The sequence below is a fragment of the Myotis brandtii genome, unplaced genomic scaffold, assembly GCF_000412655.1.
Source record: "Myotis brandtii unplaced genomic scaffold, ASM41265v1 scaffold847, whole genome shotgun sequence".
Taxonomy (NCBI): Eukaryota; Metazoa; Chordata; class Mammalia; order Chiroptera; family Vespertilionidae; genus Myotis; species Myotis brandtii.
In genome coordinates, this window is record NW_005371441.1 from 2,267,683 (window position 1) to 2,282,642 (window position 14,960).

General features: G+C 42.9%; 2 protein-coding genes across 3 annotated transcripts in view; one reads left to right on the forward strand and one right to left on the reverse strand.

The window, feature by feature from the left end:
- The window catches only part of RMND1 (required for meiotic nuclear division 1 homolog), a 33,145-nt gene extending 18,191 nt beyond the window's left edge, over window positions 1–14,954 (reverse strand). For both annotated transcript variants that reach the window (XM_014532152.1, XM_005884713.2), the window contains exons 1-4: window positions 14,600–14,954; window positions 9,767–10,281; window positions 4,122–4,230; window positions 2,337–2,412 (exon numbers count right to left, since the gene is read on the reverse strand). In XM_014532152.1, coding sequence (XP_014387638.1) covers window positions 2,337–2,412; window positions 4,122–4,230; window positions 9,767–10,267 — 686 coding nt within the window. In that variant the 5' untranslated portion in view covers window positions 10,268–10,281; window positions 14,600–14,954. The remainder of the gene's footprint in view (window positions 1–2,336; window positions 2,413–4,121; window positions 4,231–9,766; window positions 10,282–14,599) is intronic.
- The window catches only part of ARMT1 (acidic residue methyltransferase 1), a 138,518-nt gene that overhangs the window by 27,317 nt on the left and 96,241 nt on the right, over window positions 1–14,960 (forward strand). The gene's annotated exons all lie outside the window — the stretch shown is intronic.

The following is a 14,960-nucleotide window of genomic DNA, read 5'->3' on the forward strand; positions in this document are numbered from 1 at the left end:
TTCTTAAGCAATGCACTTAGCATCTGGGCTAAAAGATGAGGATGGCCTAGTTCCTATCCTCACGGAACGCCCAATCTGGAAAGACTGATCCTAGACTGCCCATTACAACAGCGTGTGACCAGTGCTCTGACAGAATTAAGCAGCATATACCTGGATGTGCACCGGACGGACACAGTTCCCGAAGGACCAGCAAGCCAGCCAAAGGAGAGGAGGAGAGGAGGCAACCAGCAGAGGGCACACCCTGGGCTCAGGGAGAAGGTGGGAGGGACGGGCACCCTCTCAGAACAAACAGCTAGTAGTTTGCAAGGCTGTGGACGTGGGCTAGTAGTGGGCAGTCAGGGTGGAGGCAGGGAGGAACTTTGTGCTTTGATAAGTTGAGTCAAATTCCATAGAACTTTAAGCAGGACAGGGTAGTGACCAGAAAGACCTATTGAAAAATTATCCTGCCTGGGACAGGCACACAGACTGGTGGGGAGAGGAGACAGGCAGGAGACCAGGGAGGACGTTGTTGCGGTAGGCCAGCACAGAGTCTCAGGACACGGATTTGGGAGGCGTTTAAAGCCACAGCCAGAGCAGAAATTCAGAGGGTCACTGTCAGGCACACGAGAGGTCCCGGGCACGGTGCACCCTCCGTCTGGAGCTGGGCTGTGGCTCTGAGCACTTGACACAGGCCTGGTCCAAACCGAGAGATGCTGCATTGTGAGACACACCACGTTTAAGACTCGGTATGAAGAGAAGAATGTAAAATGTCACACACCTGGAACTAATACAAAATAATACTGAATGTAAACCATAGTTGCAAAAAATTTAAAATTATCCTGCCATACTCTTAGGGGAAAAAAAGAATGTAAAATGTCATTAATTATTGATTGATTACATGTTGAAATAATATTTGAGGTATGTTGAGTTAAATAAAATACACTACTAAATTTAATTTGAGGCATTATATGATCTTATTAGTGTTATTTAAAATTAAATTCATCTTCTTTTTAACTTTAAAAAATGTGGCTATTAGAAAATGTATCACTACCGATGAGGCTTGTGTTTGTGGCTGGCATTATATTTCTAATGGACAGCACTGACCTCAGAATTCAAATTCCTCCCACTATTCTACTGGGACTACATGTTGAACTCTGAATTATCTTCAAAGTAACATCAAAAGATGAGTCATCGACAGAGGCAATGATAGGGCTTCCAGTTATCATCAACCACACAGGCTGTATAAGGCCCACAAAATCATTTGGTCTGGCCCCGCCAAGGCATTAAGGGTGAGTTAACTGTTTGACCAAATACAGGAGGCTAATTTTTAAGTTGCTAATTTTGTATGGCCCGAGAATGATGTTATAAATACCCAAATGACCCGTGGCAGAAAAAGGGTTCCCTACCCTTGAACTACAAGGATGAAGACCACAAAGACTTTATCAAAGTCTGGGTTCTTCCGGATGCTCCATGTTTCTGTTCTGCCACTTGTAAGTCCCCTGATTGTGGATAATTCACTTAATTCCCCTGACACTCCCCCCCCCACCCCCCCACCCCCGTTTCCTCAGCTGCAATATGGGAATAACAGACCTTGCTCAAATGTTGGGAGGATAGTATGAAATTACTCTAAGTGGTTTCTACTATCCTTACCCTTCCCCTCAGCCACTCGGCAGTGTTTGACATTAAAGCAACCTTTCAGTAATGGAGTAAGTGTGAGCCAGGTCGCAGTGAAAGTGTCTGGATAGGTAAAGCGGCTAAAACATCAGTTAAAGAGCTGCAGAGGGAGAGGAAGAAAAGGAAGAAAAGGCAGCAGGGCAGGCAGCCAGAGTCTGATAAGTAAGGGGCCTGAAGATGAATGGAAAATGGATGCTTTACCTGTACTTAGTAAATGCAAATCCAGACTTAAAGAGACAAGGCAGGGGAAGATTATTTACTGCTTTTAATATATTTTATTGATTTTTTACAGAGAGGAAGGGAGAGGGATAGAGAGTTAGAAACATCGATGAGAGAGAAACATTGATCAGCTGCCTCCTGCACACTCCCCACTGGGGATGTGCCCGCAACCAAGGTACATGCCCTTGACCGGAATCGAACCTGGGACCCTTGAGTCCGCAGGCTGACGCTCTATCCACTGAGCCAAACCGGTTAGGGCTACTTACTGCTTTTAAAAATTATTTTACAGGAGGATTTACCAGAAGATTCCTAAAACTGACAAGCCCTCCTGTATAGAATAAGAATCAAAGGATACATTTAAACCACAAACTCACTACGAGAGGGGAGGCAGGCACACCTGACCTTTAAAGACCACATTACCCGCCCACGCGTCCACCTCCCAGTGGGGTTCTTTCTTGTCTTACCTGAAGAAGAATATTGTTCCAGGATCACCTTCTTTTGCAGAGTTTTCCACACCCATCACCAAAATATTGGCTGCATCTGTGATTTAAAATAAATGACTGAAAAGCTATGTCACAAGGTGACACAAGGTTTAAAAGGCACCTATAAAGGTTTAATCAAAAACTCATGATCATTTCTTCATACACCATTAAGCACTCTATTAACACGCTGTCCATCTTCCTACTAAGGTTTTCTGAAAATGTTTCATGAACAGGAAAAGGCCGTAGGACATTACTTTCACAAAACATTCAACAACCTGTGAAACTATTAGTGCTATTTAAAACTGCTCACTCATACCCATTTTGATTCAGTAATCACTAGTCCAGTTAATTATTATTAAAGTCTTAGTTTCAATACAACTAAAGCTCAAGAAATAAACTTCTTTCTACAAAATTAATTTAAAATAAAATGTGAAGAACCATTTATATATTCTCGTCCTTTAAATACCATTTTATTTATAATTTTATATATTAATAGTATAATTCTCAAACGACTAATCTTCCTGAATTTTAAGTGATACTGTGTAAATTGAGAGTAAAAAAAAATATACAGAAACAAAGCTACTGACCATTTCAAAGTTAATTATGAGAACTACCACCATAGTCACCTGAAATATTTTAACCTTTTAAATACTAAATATCAATATACAAATACTCATCCATAAGTTGTTACAAGTATATAAATATTCTATAAGTTATAAATATATTAATATATCAATTAATACATATACTAATATTAATATGTAAAAATTTATACATAATTTCTTAACCTCAAATTAGGATCTTCAAAGTTTCAGAATTTCTGCTAGAAGCTAGGGAATTCAGATAGAGACCAAACCCTAAACCACCTTTTTTGGGTGAACTCTAACTTCCCTAAATCCTACAGAGGGCAAAGTCCACCTGTAGCCGAGCAGCATAAATGGAGGTGGAAGCCTCGGCAGGGAGAATGGTGCAAGCAGCCCCGGTGTGCAGCGCCCAGGCCGCCCTGCCCGGCGGCCAAGGGCGACTCCGCTTTAGAGGCCCTGGACAGAGCTCCGTTTTTCTAAGCCAATTATGCCTGTTTTTGCCATCAAACAGAATAAACAATCTGTTCAGATCATCAAGGCTGAGAGAGCATAATGATATTTGGACTACTTCATGTGAGAATTCCTGTAAGAATTTTCTCTGTAGCAGGGGGTTTTCAGCCTACTAGTTTTGCTACTTTAAGGTAAATTCATGAATTTCCATCAAAGTGTTCCAAGTTACTTATTTTTTTAATATAGGGCAGGCTATTTTCTCAAGAATCCTTCCTGACAGTAGTCTAACATCGTCGGTTAAGGTTATTTTAATATTGTGTTCATCTTTTAGCTCATTTCCTTAGTTTTAAAGTCTTGGATTATATGGTAAATTTTTCTATAAAGGCTCTCCCCAACATCTCTATCAATCTCCTGGTTCAGCAGTAACACTAAAGTAACATTTCAATGCGGCAGCAATGAACTGCCATGGCCTTCATCATCCAAAGTACTAGTGATGCTGTGCAGCTTAACAGGTCTTATTGATTTTAATCTGAGAACTGAGCTCCCATAAACTACATTCTAATTTCTTATCTTTGTATGTTGTTTGTATGAAGAGGTTCAACCACCACTTTTGTGATGCAATCCTTTAAATAGAAAATGAAACTGAAGCAAGTGCAGACTTAAGACAGTATCAGAGGAAAAGCATTTCCTGATGCATTTGGACATACTTGGCCCCAGGTTCAAGGAGATGTACCTCTAGGCAGGCTGGTCACTTCCACATATCCCTGAGAGGCCAGGTCTTGAGAGAGCGCGCTCAGGTGATACTCATCCGCAGTTGCAAACGCCGTGCAGTGCATCAGGTCCTGTTTCGGCGAGATTAGCATGACAGGTCACCGGGAGGCCGAAGTGTCTGCAATGATTGCTGTCACCTTACAGGCTCCATCTTGCAAAGCTAGTGTTTCTCCAAACATCTCAAAGACTCACACAAGGGATGTATGAAAGAGGAGGAGGAAGGGCAGCAGGCAGGCAGGTTGCTGCTGAGTGTATGAAAGAACTTGCTCCTGCCAGCCAAGACGGCGGATGGCTATCCTGAGAGGGAAGCCGCTCCCCTACTGGGAGTTCAGGCACAGAGTGAGCGAAGATACGGAGGACTTCGCATCATATGGGTGCCTGGGTGACACGCTATTTATTTATTGATTGATTGATTGACTGGATGACAAGATATTCAAAAAGTCTCTCCAACCCCGAGTTCCCATGACTCTTATTCACAGCCACATTATTATTTAAGGTCATTTAATAACCTGTCACTAGCCTGTACAAACAGAGATTATTTGAAATCTACAAAGGAATTATAGATCTTTTACTCTGGTTAATATTAAGCACAACGTTTCATATATGTATCTGAGAATGCACCCGGGTTTGGTTCCTGCACCGAGTCTCGTCCGTGTGTACACGTAAACATTCATGATTTGTGTCTGTACAGTGCACACATGAAAAGACGGTCCAGTGCAGTGTTTTTCTCAAACTGTCAGTCACAACCCATAGTGCATCCTGTTATCAATTTAGTGGCCCAAACCAGCTGAAAAACAAAACTAAACAGAATAAAATAGAAAATAATAGAGTACATTATTCATAGTAAGGATACATTTTATTTGGTGAAGTTTTCTGTCACTTAGATATGTCTAAGTATGTATACAGGGTCACTATGTATATATAATATAAAATACGTTTCTCACTTTGGGACGAGGTCAATAAAGTCAAAAGCTATTGGCACAGGTGCTAAGAGTTCAGGCACAGAATTTGATTAATTTTTAAAAATCAAAATAATAATAATGCCTGCCTTTTAGGGTTTTTGTGAAGTTTAAACAAGGTGATCAATGTCCACTACTTAGAACCCTGACTGGCACAAATGCTCAACATTTCTTACAGTTATTAAACCACCAAAATTTATGGGAGGTTAAAAAGTTTATCAAGTAAATTACATCTGAACATTCACATATTCCTAATTTTCTGTATTAATATCTACTGATCAGAACAAGTGATTCTATTCCTTTGATATATATGGGGCTTTAGCCCATCACTGATCAAAAGAGGTGAGTCACTAAATCAAAAGTTATTCCTGGGACTCACTCATCTCAGCTCCTAAAGTCTTTCCTTTTCTGTTCCAGCCCTGGTATGAAATTCAAGAAAAGGAGTATATTAATTCCTTCCTTTCTCCCATCAGCAATAAATTACAATTTTACACAAAATCCAGATTTCCACTGTCTTTTGATCATGCGGAAGAACTGGCAATAATCGACTAGGGCTGAGGAGGGGCGGGCCCCCCAGCCCACACAGCCTCCCACTCCCTGCTGTCTCGTCTACGTCACCCCCATTTGGTACTGGCCAGGCCCATCTGTGCTGAAAATGTTCACTCTTTTGCACTCTCAAAAATGGGGCAAGGCAAAGCATTTCATCACCATTTCCAGGAGAAAATTTATTCTGAGCTCCAAAGAGTCAGATTATAAATACATTTTAAAACACAACCTATTTTCCCCTTAGCCAATCCAAGGACCTTCTCTGCAGATTCCCTAAAGATTGTCACATGTCCTTCTCTCCTGGGTCCCATTTAGTTTGGCTAAAAGTTCTAGCCAGTATCACACGGTGTACATGGCTGCCACACTACTTTCTGTGTCCTCCTGAACCCGAATCTCTGTTTAACTTATGGCTTCTTCTACTAACAAGTGATTCATAAAGTTTTTCAGTCTGACTTGGTAGACATTTTTTTTCCTTTTGCTCTCAAATTGCAAGACTGTATTTAAATCTATTTGGTAAAAGGAAAGAGAATTACGAAGTGTCCTGATTTTGCATTTCCTCCTATTAATTCAAAGTGTTACTACTTTGTGAGAAGCTTTCATTTTCATATATGTCTTTTATTTAATTTTTATAATGAATCCTTATTTAGTAAGCATTTTATACATACACACACATAGTACAAATTTCAGGTTTTAAAATGGGGTAAAAAAAAAAAATGGGGTCAACAACTTGCTCTTAAATAAATGTGCCAAACCAACCAAAAATAGTTCTTAGATTTAAGACCTAAATTTAGGCCTTCCTATTTTAAAATGTTAAAAACAAAACAACCCAAAGCCAAGAAAACCACAGCACTTTCGGTTATGGGTTGTTTTTTTTCCTGGCCACAGAAAACACGTTCCAGCAGATGGGGCTAGAAAGCTATACATGATTCTTGTTTTATTTAGCATCACACGCTCTGATGAGACACTTGTCTTAAAAAGGAAAGTTTATTTTGTTCACATTCTGTTCCTGAAGAACATTAGCACATTACAGTAATGCCGCTTCCCTACCATAAGGGGGAAATGCATGTCTTTCCTAATATGTACAGATTGTAGGTGAAGTTTATTAAACAGGTACATTTTACGTTACTGTTACAATGCTTTAGCTTTCAAGCTTTTTGACTGCAACCTATGGTGAGAAGTCCTTTCACATACACAGCAGATATATGCGCATATGCACACACCAGCAACTGACACCGTTTCCCCAAACAATATTTTTCACCTTTACCACTTGTAATGTATTCTGATACATTTGGTGATGGAGGAACTAATTTCTCGTAAGACATTTTTATGTCTTTCTTTTTTTCTCTGTTAGACAACAAGAAATATATAACTCAGGAGGATTTCCTCCTTTCCTTGATCATTGGGCTTTGCAGAACTAATGAATTAGTCATACCAGGTACTTGATAATCTTTATTCCTCTGTTCATGTCAACTGTTTGCTCTACTGTAAATGTAATGCTTTTATTACCTCACTTGACACTGTATTAAATTTTGAAAAATCTACTTCAAATCCTTTCTTCTAAACAGAAGAAAAGTCCCACAGAAAAATAAAAAAATGGAATTCAGGTGTTTGGCCAGTAGGAGGCAATAACATGCTCCCGAATCTAAGGCTAGCCCAGAGAAGTAATGCCTCTTTGTCGTTTTATAACCGACAACAACAAAAAAAGTAACATCTTTGACCTTGTCAGGATCTTCATAAGAAACCTGCTTCTGCTCTATGCTGCTCGACAGAACAAAAGAAAAAAGGGAGTTCATCTTCCTCTTTTTGTATCTGCCATGAATTGGGGTTTTTATGCTTAAATTAATCTCAGTCACTTAGATACTGGATTTCCCGGACTATCACAAAGCTGAATGATATAATAAAACATCAGGAGCTAGGAAGAAGAAATGAGAGAAGTTCACACGGAGCTCTTCCATCCTTCATATACTGGGTTCAGAGGGGCCATACACGAATTTAAACAAAAGCAGAATCCAAAATGAAAATCGTTCGTCGATGCCTAACTTCATAATCTGAAGATTAGTGATGAGGGTCTGTAGATCTTTACAAAGGAAGCCAACAGCCCAGTAAAAAAACACAACAAGCCCTAGCTGGTCTGGCTCAGTGGATAGAGCATCGGCCTGCGGACTGACAGATCCCAGTTTCGATTCCGGTCAAGGGCACATGCCCTGGTTGTGGGCTCGATCCCCAGTAGGGGAATGCCGGAGGCAGCTGATCAATGATTCTCTCTCATCATTGATGTTTCTATCTCTCTCTCCCCCTCCCTTCCTCTCTGAAATCAATAAAAATATACTTAAAAGAAACACACACAACAAAATTAAACATGCTTAGGGTCCACTCAGAATTGAGATGTTCAGACAGACATTCTAACCTGTTTTCTGATAGATTCAGCAGGCCTGATCAAGTTTTAAATATTCTACATTCCTTTAAAAATAAAAAAAACCTCACCCAAGGATATGTTATTATTGATTTTTAGAGGGTGAGGAAGGGGGGGGGGGAGAGGGAGAGAGAGAGAGAGAGAGAGAGACTGACATTGATTGGTTGTTTCCTCCCGCACACCTGACCAGAGATCAAACCCTTTATCAACTGAGCCACCTGCAGGGCCACATTCCTATTTTTTAATAATGAGGAATACAGACATAGAAAAAATTCCTTTGCCTCTTTTCCATCCTTCCCAACTTAATAAACATTTATAAGTACAAGGCACAGTTCTAGGTATTATGCAAGATAGGAAGGTTAACAAAGGGCTTGATCCTGACCCTAAATATTTCTCATTTAGAGGGGAAATGTGATTATAGCTGAGAAATTCCCATATACCTTGTAATAGTGAACAAAAATACCCTTTCAACCTTCAAAGAATAAAAAAGCAGAAACTTTCCCCCTGCCTTTTGATTTGACCTTGCCACGTCATCTCACCACCCCACCCCACCCCACCCATGCAGTCCCATGGACTAATGAATGCTTACCTGTCTGCACAGTCACTAAAAAAAATTATTTCTAATTGAATAAAGAATTCCTTCAGTTTGATTTTTTTAAAATGGGTGTTTTTTTAGGGGACCATTCCTAGACTGCATTTAATACTAGTCTGCCGGAAGCCAATTCCAGCAGGTCATAATTGCAAGAGTTTCATCAAAAGGTTGATGGAACTTGGGGACTCAACAAGGGCTGAGTCACAAATATTGTCGCCTGTTGGGAATGGCTAAAGGCATTTCTCCAAACCTGAAAAGGGATGACTGCTTGCTGCCGGACAGCTCAGGGCATCTTCATCTACATGTTATTGCCTCCTACTGGCCAAACACTGAAAAGCCGTAGGCAAATTCTTCCAATCTGACAATGGATTCTGTACCTAACCCTACCCTTTGAAGTGTATATATCTACCTCGCCTTAGGACAAATTGTGCTAATAAAAAGCAAGGGGTCCTGAGATGAAGAGAATTTAGTTCATTTAACTAAGTCTTCTCTGACTCCCTAATGCCTTTCAAAATTATGTTTTGTCTCTGGACTCTTATTTAAGTTACACACAGCCCTTCCTCCAGATTCCTTAACCCTTCTAGATGCTGGAACAAGAACCCTGGCACTAGTCTTCTTTTGCAAAGTTTCCTTAGGCCAATAACTAAGCCTTTCGTAAACTATATTTGTACATTTAATCACCTATAGTTTGTCTTTATATGTCTCACTAATTCTTTTTTTTTAAATATTTTATTGATTTTTTACAGAGAGGAAGGGAGAGGGACAGAGAGTCAGAAACATGCATGAGAGAGAAACATCGATCAGCTGCCTCCTGCACACCCCCCACTGGGGATGTGCCCGCAACCAAGGTACATGCCCTAGACCGGAATCGAAACCGGGACCCTTCAGTCCACAGGCCGACGCTCTAGCCACTGAGCCAAACCGGTCAGGGCTGTCTCACTAATTGTTAACATTAAGATTTTGATTCCCTTTGAATATAGTAAGTTTTACTCTTTGGCAAAGATCTTGATGAAAAAATTGCTGAGCTGTGTGCGATCCATGCTAACCTAGAGAGGGAGCGATTATTCCTCAACCGAAGGCCCCCACCACGTTTTTACCTCGTTCACGGACAGAACCGGAAGGTTGGTCCTGGACGGTTGCCGGGTCCTCGAAGCTTTTAGTGATCTCTTGATCTGCGGAAAGTCTTGTTTAGGAACCAGCGTTTCTGTTGACGTGGATGAGCAATGCCTCTCGATGATTTTTATAAGCCACTTAGGACCTAATCGATTTGGTTTGTGAGTCATCGGGAGCGGGCCCAGAGACTTCCTGGTGGGGAGGCGCGCTTGTTCACCTTGGCAACGTGCAGTGCTGGATGCAGAGAACACGCTTGTGTTTGCTGCGTTCGGGTTCATTTCCAGGATCTGGGACTCATTCAAACCACCGGCTCTGGTATCAGGAAAGAACAAATCCAAGGTTTGACTTCTCGCCAGGGCGCCGCGTGTTGCGCTCTCGAGTTCCTTAAGTGGTTTTCCTGTTCGATGAACCAGTCTTTGGCGCTGACATGCTTTTGATAAAACGCAGTGAGATCCGGCCAGGGCATGGAGAAGTCTGGCTGACATGACCACATCCCAAGCTAGAAGGAAAAGAATTCAAAGTTCAAGTGTTGTTGTTGCTGTTTTTTAAAGTTTCAAAAAATACATAATATTTTCCTAGGTAACAGGCATATTTCTATAAAAATATTTGCAAAACAGATACATCTCAACCTAAGTCTAGCAAAAAAAAAAAGGTTACAAAATAGATACAAGTATTTCTGCTACTTTTCCTCTAATCAACCTTCAGCCTTTTTTTCTGGAAGATTACAAGATTATAAAGCTGACATGACAAGAAAGAGCTGCGAGAACTCTCCATTTACTTCATTAGCATATCTATTTTTAAAAATCTGTCCTTATAAATTCCTTTATTCAAAATGTATGCAGCCTTTACAATGAGCTAGCAATGAGCTGGGGTCAGGCATGCTTCCACGAAAGGACAGAGTCCCTGCCATTGTGCCAACGGTCTCCTGGGGGGACAGGATCTCCATCTGTTCACTGTAACTCTGTGGAAGGCCCTAGGCCAGGGGTGGGCAAACTTTTTGACTCGAGGGCCACAATGAGTTCTTAAACTGGACCGGAGGGCCGGAACAAAAGGGTGGATGGAGTGTTTGTGTGAACTAATATAAATTCAAAGTAAACATCATTACATAAAAGGGTACGGTCTGTTTTTTTTTTTTTTTTAGTTTTATTCATTTCAAACAGGCCGGATCTGGCCCGTGGGCCGTAGTTTGCCTACGGCTGCCCTAGGCCCTAGCAAAGACCCATTGCAAGGCACTGAGAACCACGCAGGGGCTTAGTGGAAGGCCCTAGGCCCTAGCAGACCCATTGCAAGGCACTGAGAACCACGCAGGGGCTTGCCCCACTCCACAGGAAGAGTCAGGAAAGGCTCCCAGGAGGATTTAAGCTGCTACTCGAAGGGGAAGGTGCTTTTCAGGTTGGGGGTGGGCATGGCAGTGAGGATATGGGATGTCAGACAGACAGACAGACACAAATACATAGACACACTTTCTTTTCACACAAAGAAAACAAGACTACATAAGTAATTTCCCCCACTATTTATAGTATAGAATATTTATTCTTTCCAAGTAAGCCTGTAGCAGGCAATTAAAAATATGTTACAAAATCACACGTTAGGTGTGGAGATACAAGTGGGAGTCAGTGATCTCAGGATTCACTGTCCAGCAGGGGAAACAGACACATTAATGTTGTGAGCACTACGGCAGGAATTGCTGTTGGGCCTGGGAAGGGAGCATCTGGGGTAAGGCGAGGGCAGGACAAAGTCAGAGGTGACAGTTGAACTAGGTCTCAAAAGGGCAGAGGGATCAGCAAATCAAACACCCAGGTACACAGTTCTGTTTACCTGACAAACAAGTGCAGCTTCGGGGGAGGCGGGAGTAAGCTGCCTCAGCGATCAGCACTGACAAGGAGCAGTGGCCAGATCATAAGCGATCCTAGAGCGTTTCTGTGGGTAGGGGGAAGCCAGAGCTTTCAAATGTGAGACTCACAGGGCCAAAGGATGTTTAAGAAACGTATCTTAGGCCCTAGCTGATTTGGCTCAACGGATAGAGCGTCGGACTGTGGACTGAAGGGTCCCGGTTTGATTCCGGTCAAGGGCACATGTCCGGGTTGTGGGCTCAATCCCAGTGGGGGGTGTGCAGGAGGCAGCTGAGCAGTGATTCCCTCTCATCATTGATGTTTCTATCTCTCTCTCCTCCTCCAGGTCAGGAAACTGAGGCTTAAAGAGGCTCACCAGTCAGTTAGCGAGTTGCAGCGATGTAATTAAAACCAAGGCTTTTCCAGTTCCCAAAACAACACTTGTACCCATTGCACTGTACCACAGGAACAGAGGGAGGAGGACAGGACAGGGGTGGGGGGTGTTTAGGGTTAGGGTGGGGCAAAAGTTGGTAGGTACACAGTTCTGTTTACCTGACAAACAAGTGCAGCTTCGGGGGAGGCGGGAGTAAGCTGCCTCAGCGATCAGCACTGACAAGGAGCAGTGGCCAGATCATAAGCGATCCTAGAGCGTTTCTGTGGGTAGGGGGAAGCCAGAGCTTTCAAATGTGAGACTCACAGGGCCAAAGGATGTTTAAGAAACGTATCTTAGGCCCTAGCTGATTTGGCTCAACGGATAGAGCGTCGGACTGTGGACTGAAGGGTCCCGGTTTGATTCCGGTCAAGGGCACATGTCCGGGTTGTGGGCTCAATCCCAGTGGGGGGTGTGCAGGAGGCAGCTGAGCAGTGATTCCCTCTCATCATTGATGTTTCTATCTCTCTCTCCTCCTCCAGGTCAGGAAACTGAGGCTTAAAGAGGCTCACCAGTCAGTTAGCGAGTTGCAGCGATGTAATTAAAACCAAGGCTTTTCCAGTTCCCAAAACAACACTTGTACCCATTGCACTGTACCACAGGAACAGAGGGAGGAGGACAGGACAGGGGTGGGGGGTGTTTAGGGTTAGGGTGGGGCAAAAGTTGGTTTACAATTATTCATATGGAAAATAATACAGTAATAAATAATCATAACAGGTTCTATCTCCAGCCAGAGCACATACAAGCACTCAAAGCCCTGGCTGGTGTCACTCAGGGGTTAGCGTGTCAGTTCTACAGAAGGAATGATTCAGCTCTTCTCCCCTCTTTCTTCTATGCCATTTATTTTTTCCTCTTTACTGGCACATTCCTATCAGCATACAACGATGCTTTCATTTCTCCCGTCTGATAAAACCAACTCTTCCCTGGCTCCATCTTCCCTCCCATATACTAGAGTGACTATACCTTTTCTCTGAGCTCCCTTCCTTTTAGAGTTTTATTTGCTGTCTCTGACTCCTCGTCTCTGATTTTTCTCAAACGCACTCCAATCAGGCTTTCATCCCGAACACTTTACCACTTGTCAAGGTCACCAATGACCTCCACATTTCTAAGTCCAATGGGCACTTCTCAGTCTTCGGTTTACCTGACTTATCAGCAACATCTGATACAGCTGATCACTCCACCCTCCTGGGAGCACCTTCTTCCCTCGGCTTCTTCTAGGAGTCCCCACGGGCCACTTACCTACCGCACTGGTGGCACCTTTGGTCTCTTGCTGGTTTCTCAACCCCTCAAGGATGGAACGAGCTAAGGCTCAGTATTTTCGCCACTGCTCTTCTCTATTCTCAGATCTTGGTGATCTCACCCAACCTCATGATCTTATATACCATCTTACTCCTTAATGAGTATCAAAAACTTACCTCTAAACCACTCTCATTCACACACAAAATGTAACATTCTCAAAACTCAGTTTCTGAAATCTACCTACAAATCCTATTCTTCCCACAGTCTCTCTCCCCCTTTCATGAAATAGCAATCACATCCTTATCTTTGCTAAAGCCCAAAACCTTGGTTCTTCTCTTCATTCTCTATACCCAATCTGTCAGCAAACCCCACTTGCTTTATTCCAGCTAGTTCCTGCCACCCTGGTCCAAGTTGCTATCTCTCCCAAAGGTTATGGTAATAGCTCCATATCGTATCCTCCCTGTGTCTGTTCTTGGACTCCCACAGATTCTGCTCAACACGGTGACCAAAGTGATCCTTTGAACACTTAAGTCAGATCACATCTTTCCTTTGTAGAAAATTTGACAATGGCCTCATATTTCACTAGAAATAAAAGCCAAAAATCTTAAAATAGCTTGTGTGGCCCTGCATTCTCTGGCGCTGCAGCACTCTAACATCTCCCACAGCTCTTTCCCTTGCTCATTTTGCTCGTCACTCTGGCCTCTGGATCTTTGCATTTACTGTTCCTTATGCTCTTCTCCTAGGTCTCTGCAACCTCATTCCCTCACCTTCTTCACACCTTGGCTCAAATGTCTCCTTCCCCAACCACTTCATTTAAAATGCACAGTCAGCACCCATTCTCTATCTTCCTCTCCTTTATAGCTCTCCGTTGCATGTAACATCCCTTGCATACCTTACATTTTCAGTTTATTAATACACACAGCACATATGAACTGAGTTCCTATCATGTGGTAGGTACACACTGTCCTACTTGCTGAAAATACAGGAAAATGGCTAAAAATCCCTATCTTTTGAAGTTTACGTCGCATTGGGGTGACAAGACAATAAACATAGTAAATCAGCAAAATATACATTAAACAGCAACAATGCTAGAAGGAAAAATATAAGAGGAAGGGATAGATTTGTCTCCCCTCTAAACTTCTGCGGATTGAGGTTTGTCCTTGGTGCACGCTGTCCCCTTGGCCACAGTGCCCGGCACACGGTAGGCATTCAACTCCTGTTTTTTGTATGCAATACAAAGCAGCTACTCGGTTCTTGGGCACATTTCCTACGAAACAGTATCAGTGGCCAAGGGACCTTAATCTTTGGGAACATACCTTCCAATTCCTCAACTTCAAAGCTATTTCATCTGTGCAGTGACCGCTTTGCACCGGCTCAGAGGAGCGTTCCGTAAGTGTGTGTGGGCTGAGTGCTTTTCACTCCCAGCTAAGTGGACCAAAGAGCACCGTTACGCGCAGAGCACCACGGCGGTCCCGGTGACACTGTCACGCGGAGGTTCCAGGCAGGCGGGGGCCCCGCGCAGGGCCTCATGGACTGCCGCGGCAGGCAGTGCACTAACCTCTCCGCCGGAAGAGAAGGAGGCCCGGCCGCAGAGGAAAGAGACTGGTGGCGACAGCTTCCCTGTCCCCAGAGCCAGCCCACTCCTGCACTGGGCCGCTCCCAGCGCGCGGCACTGCG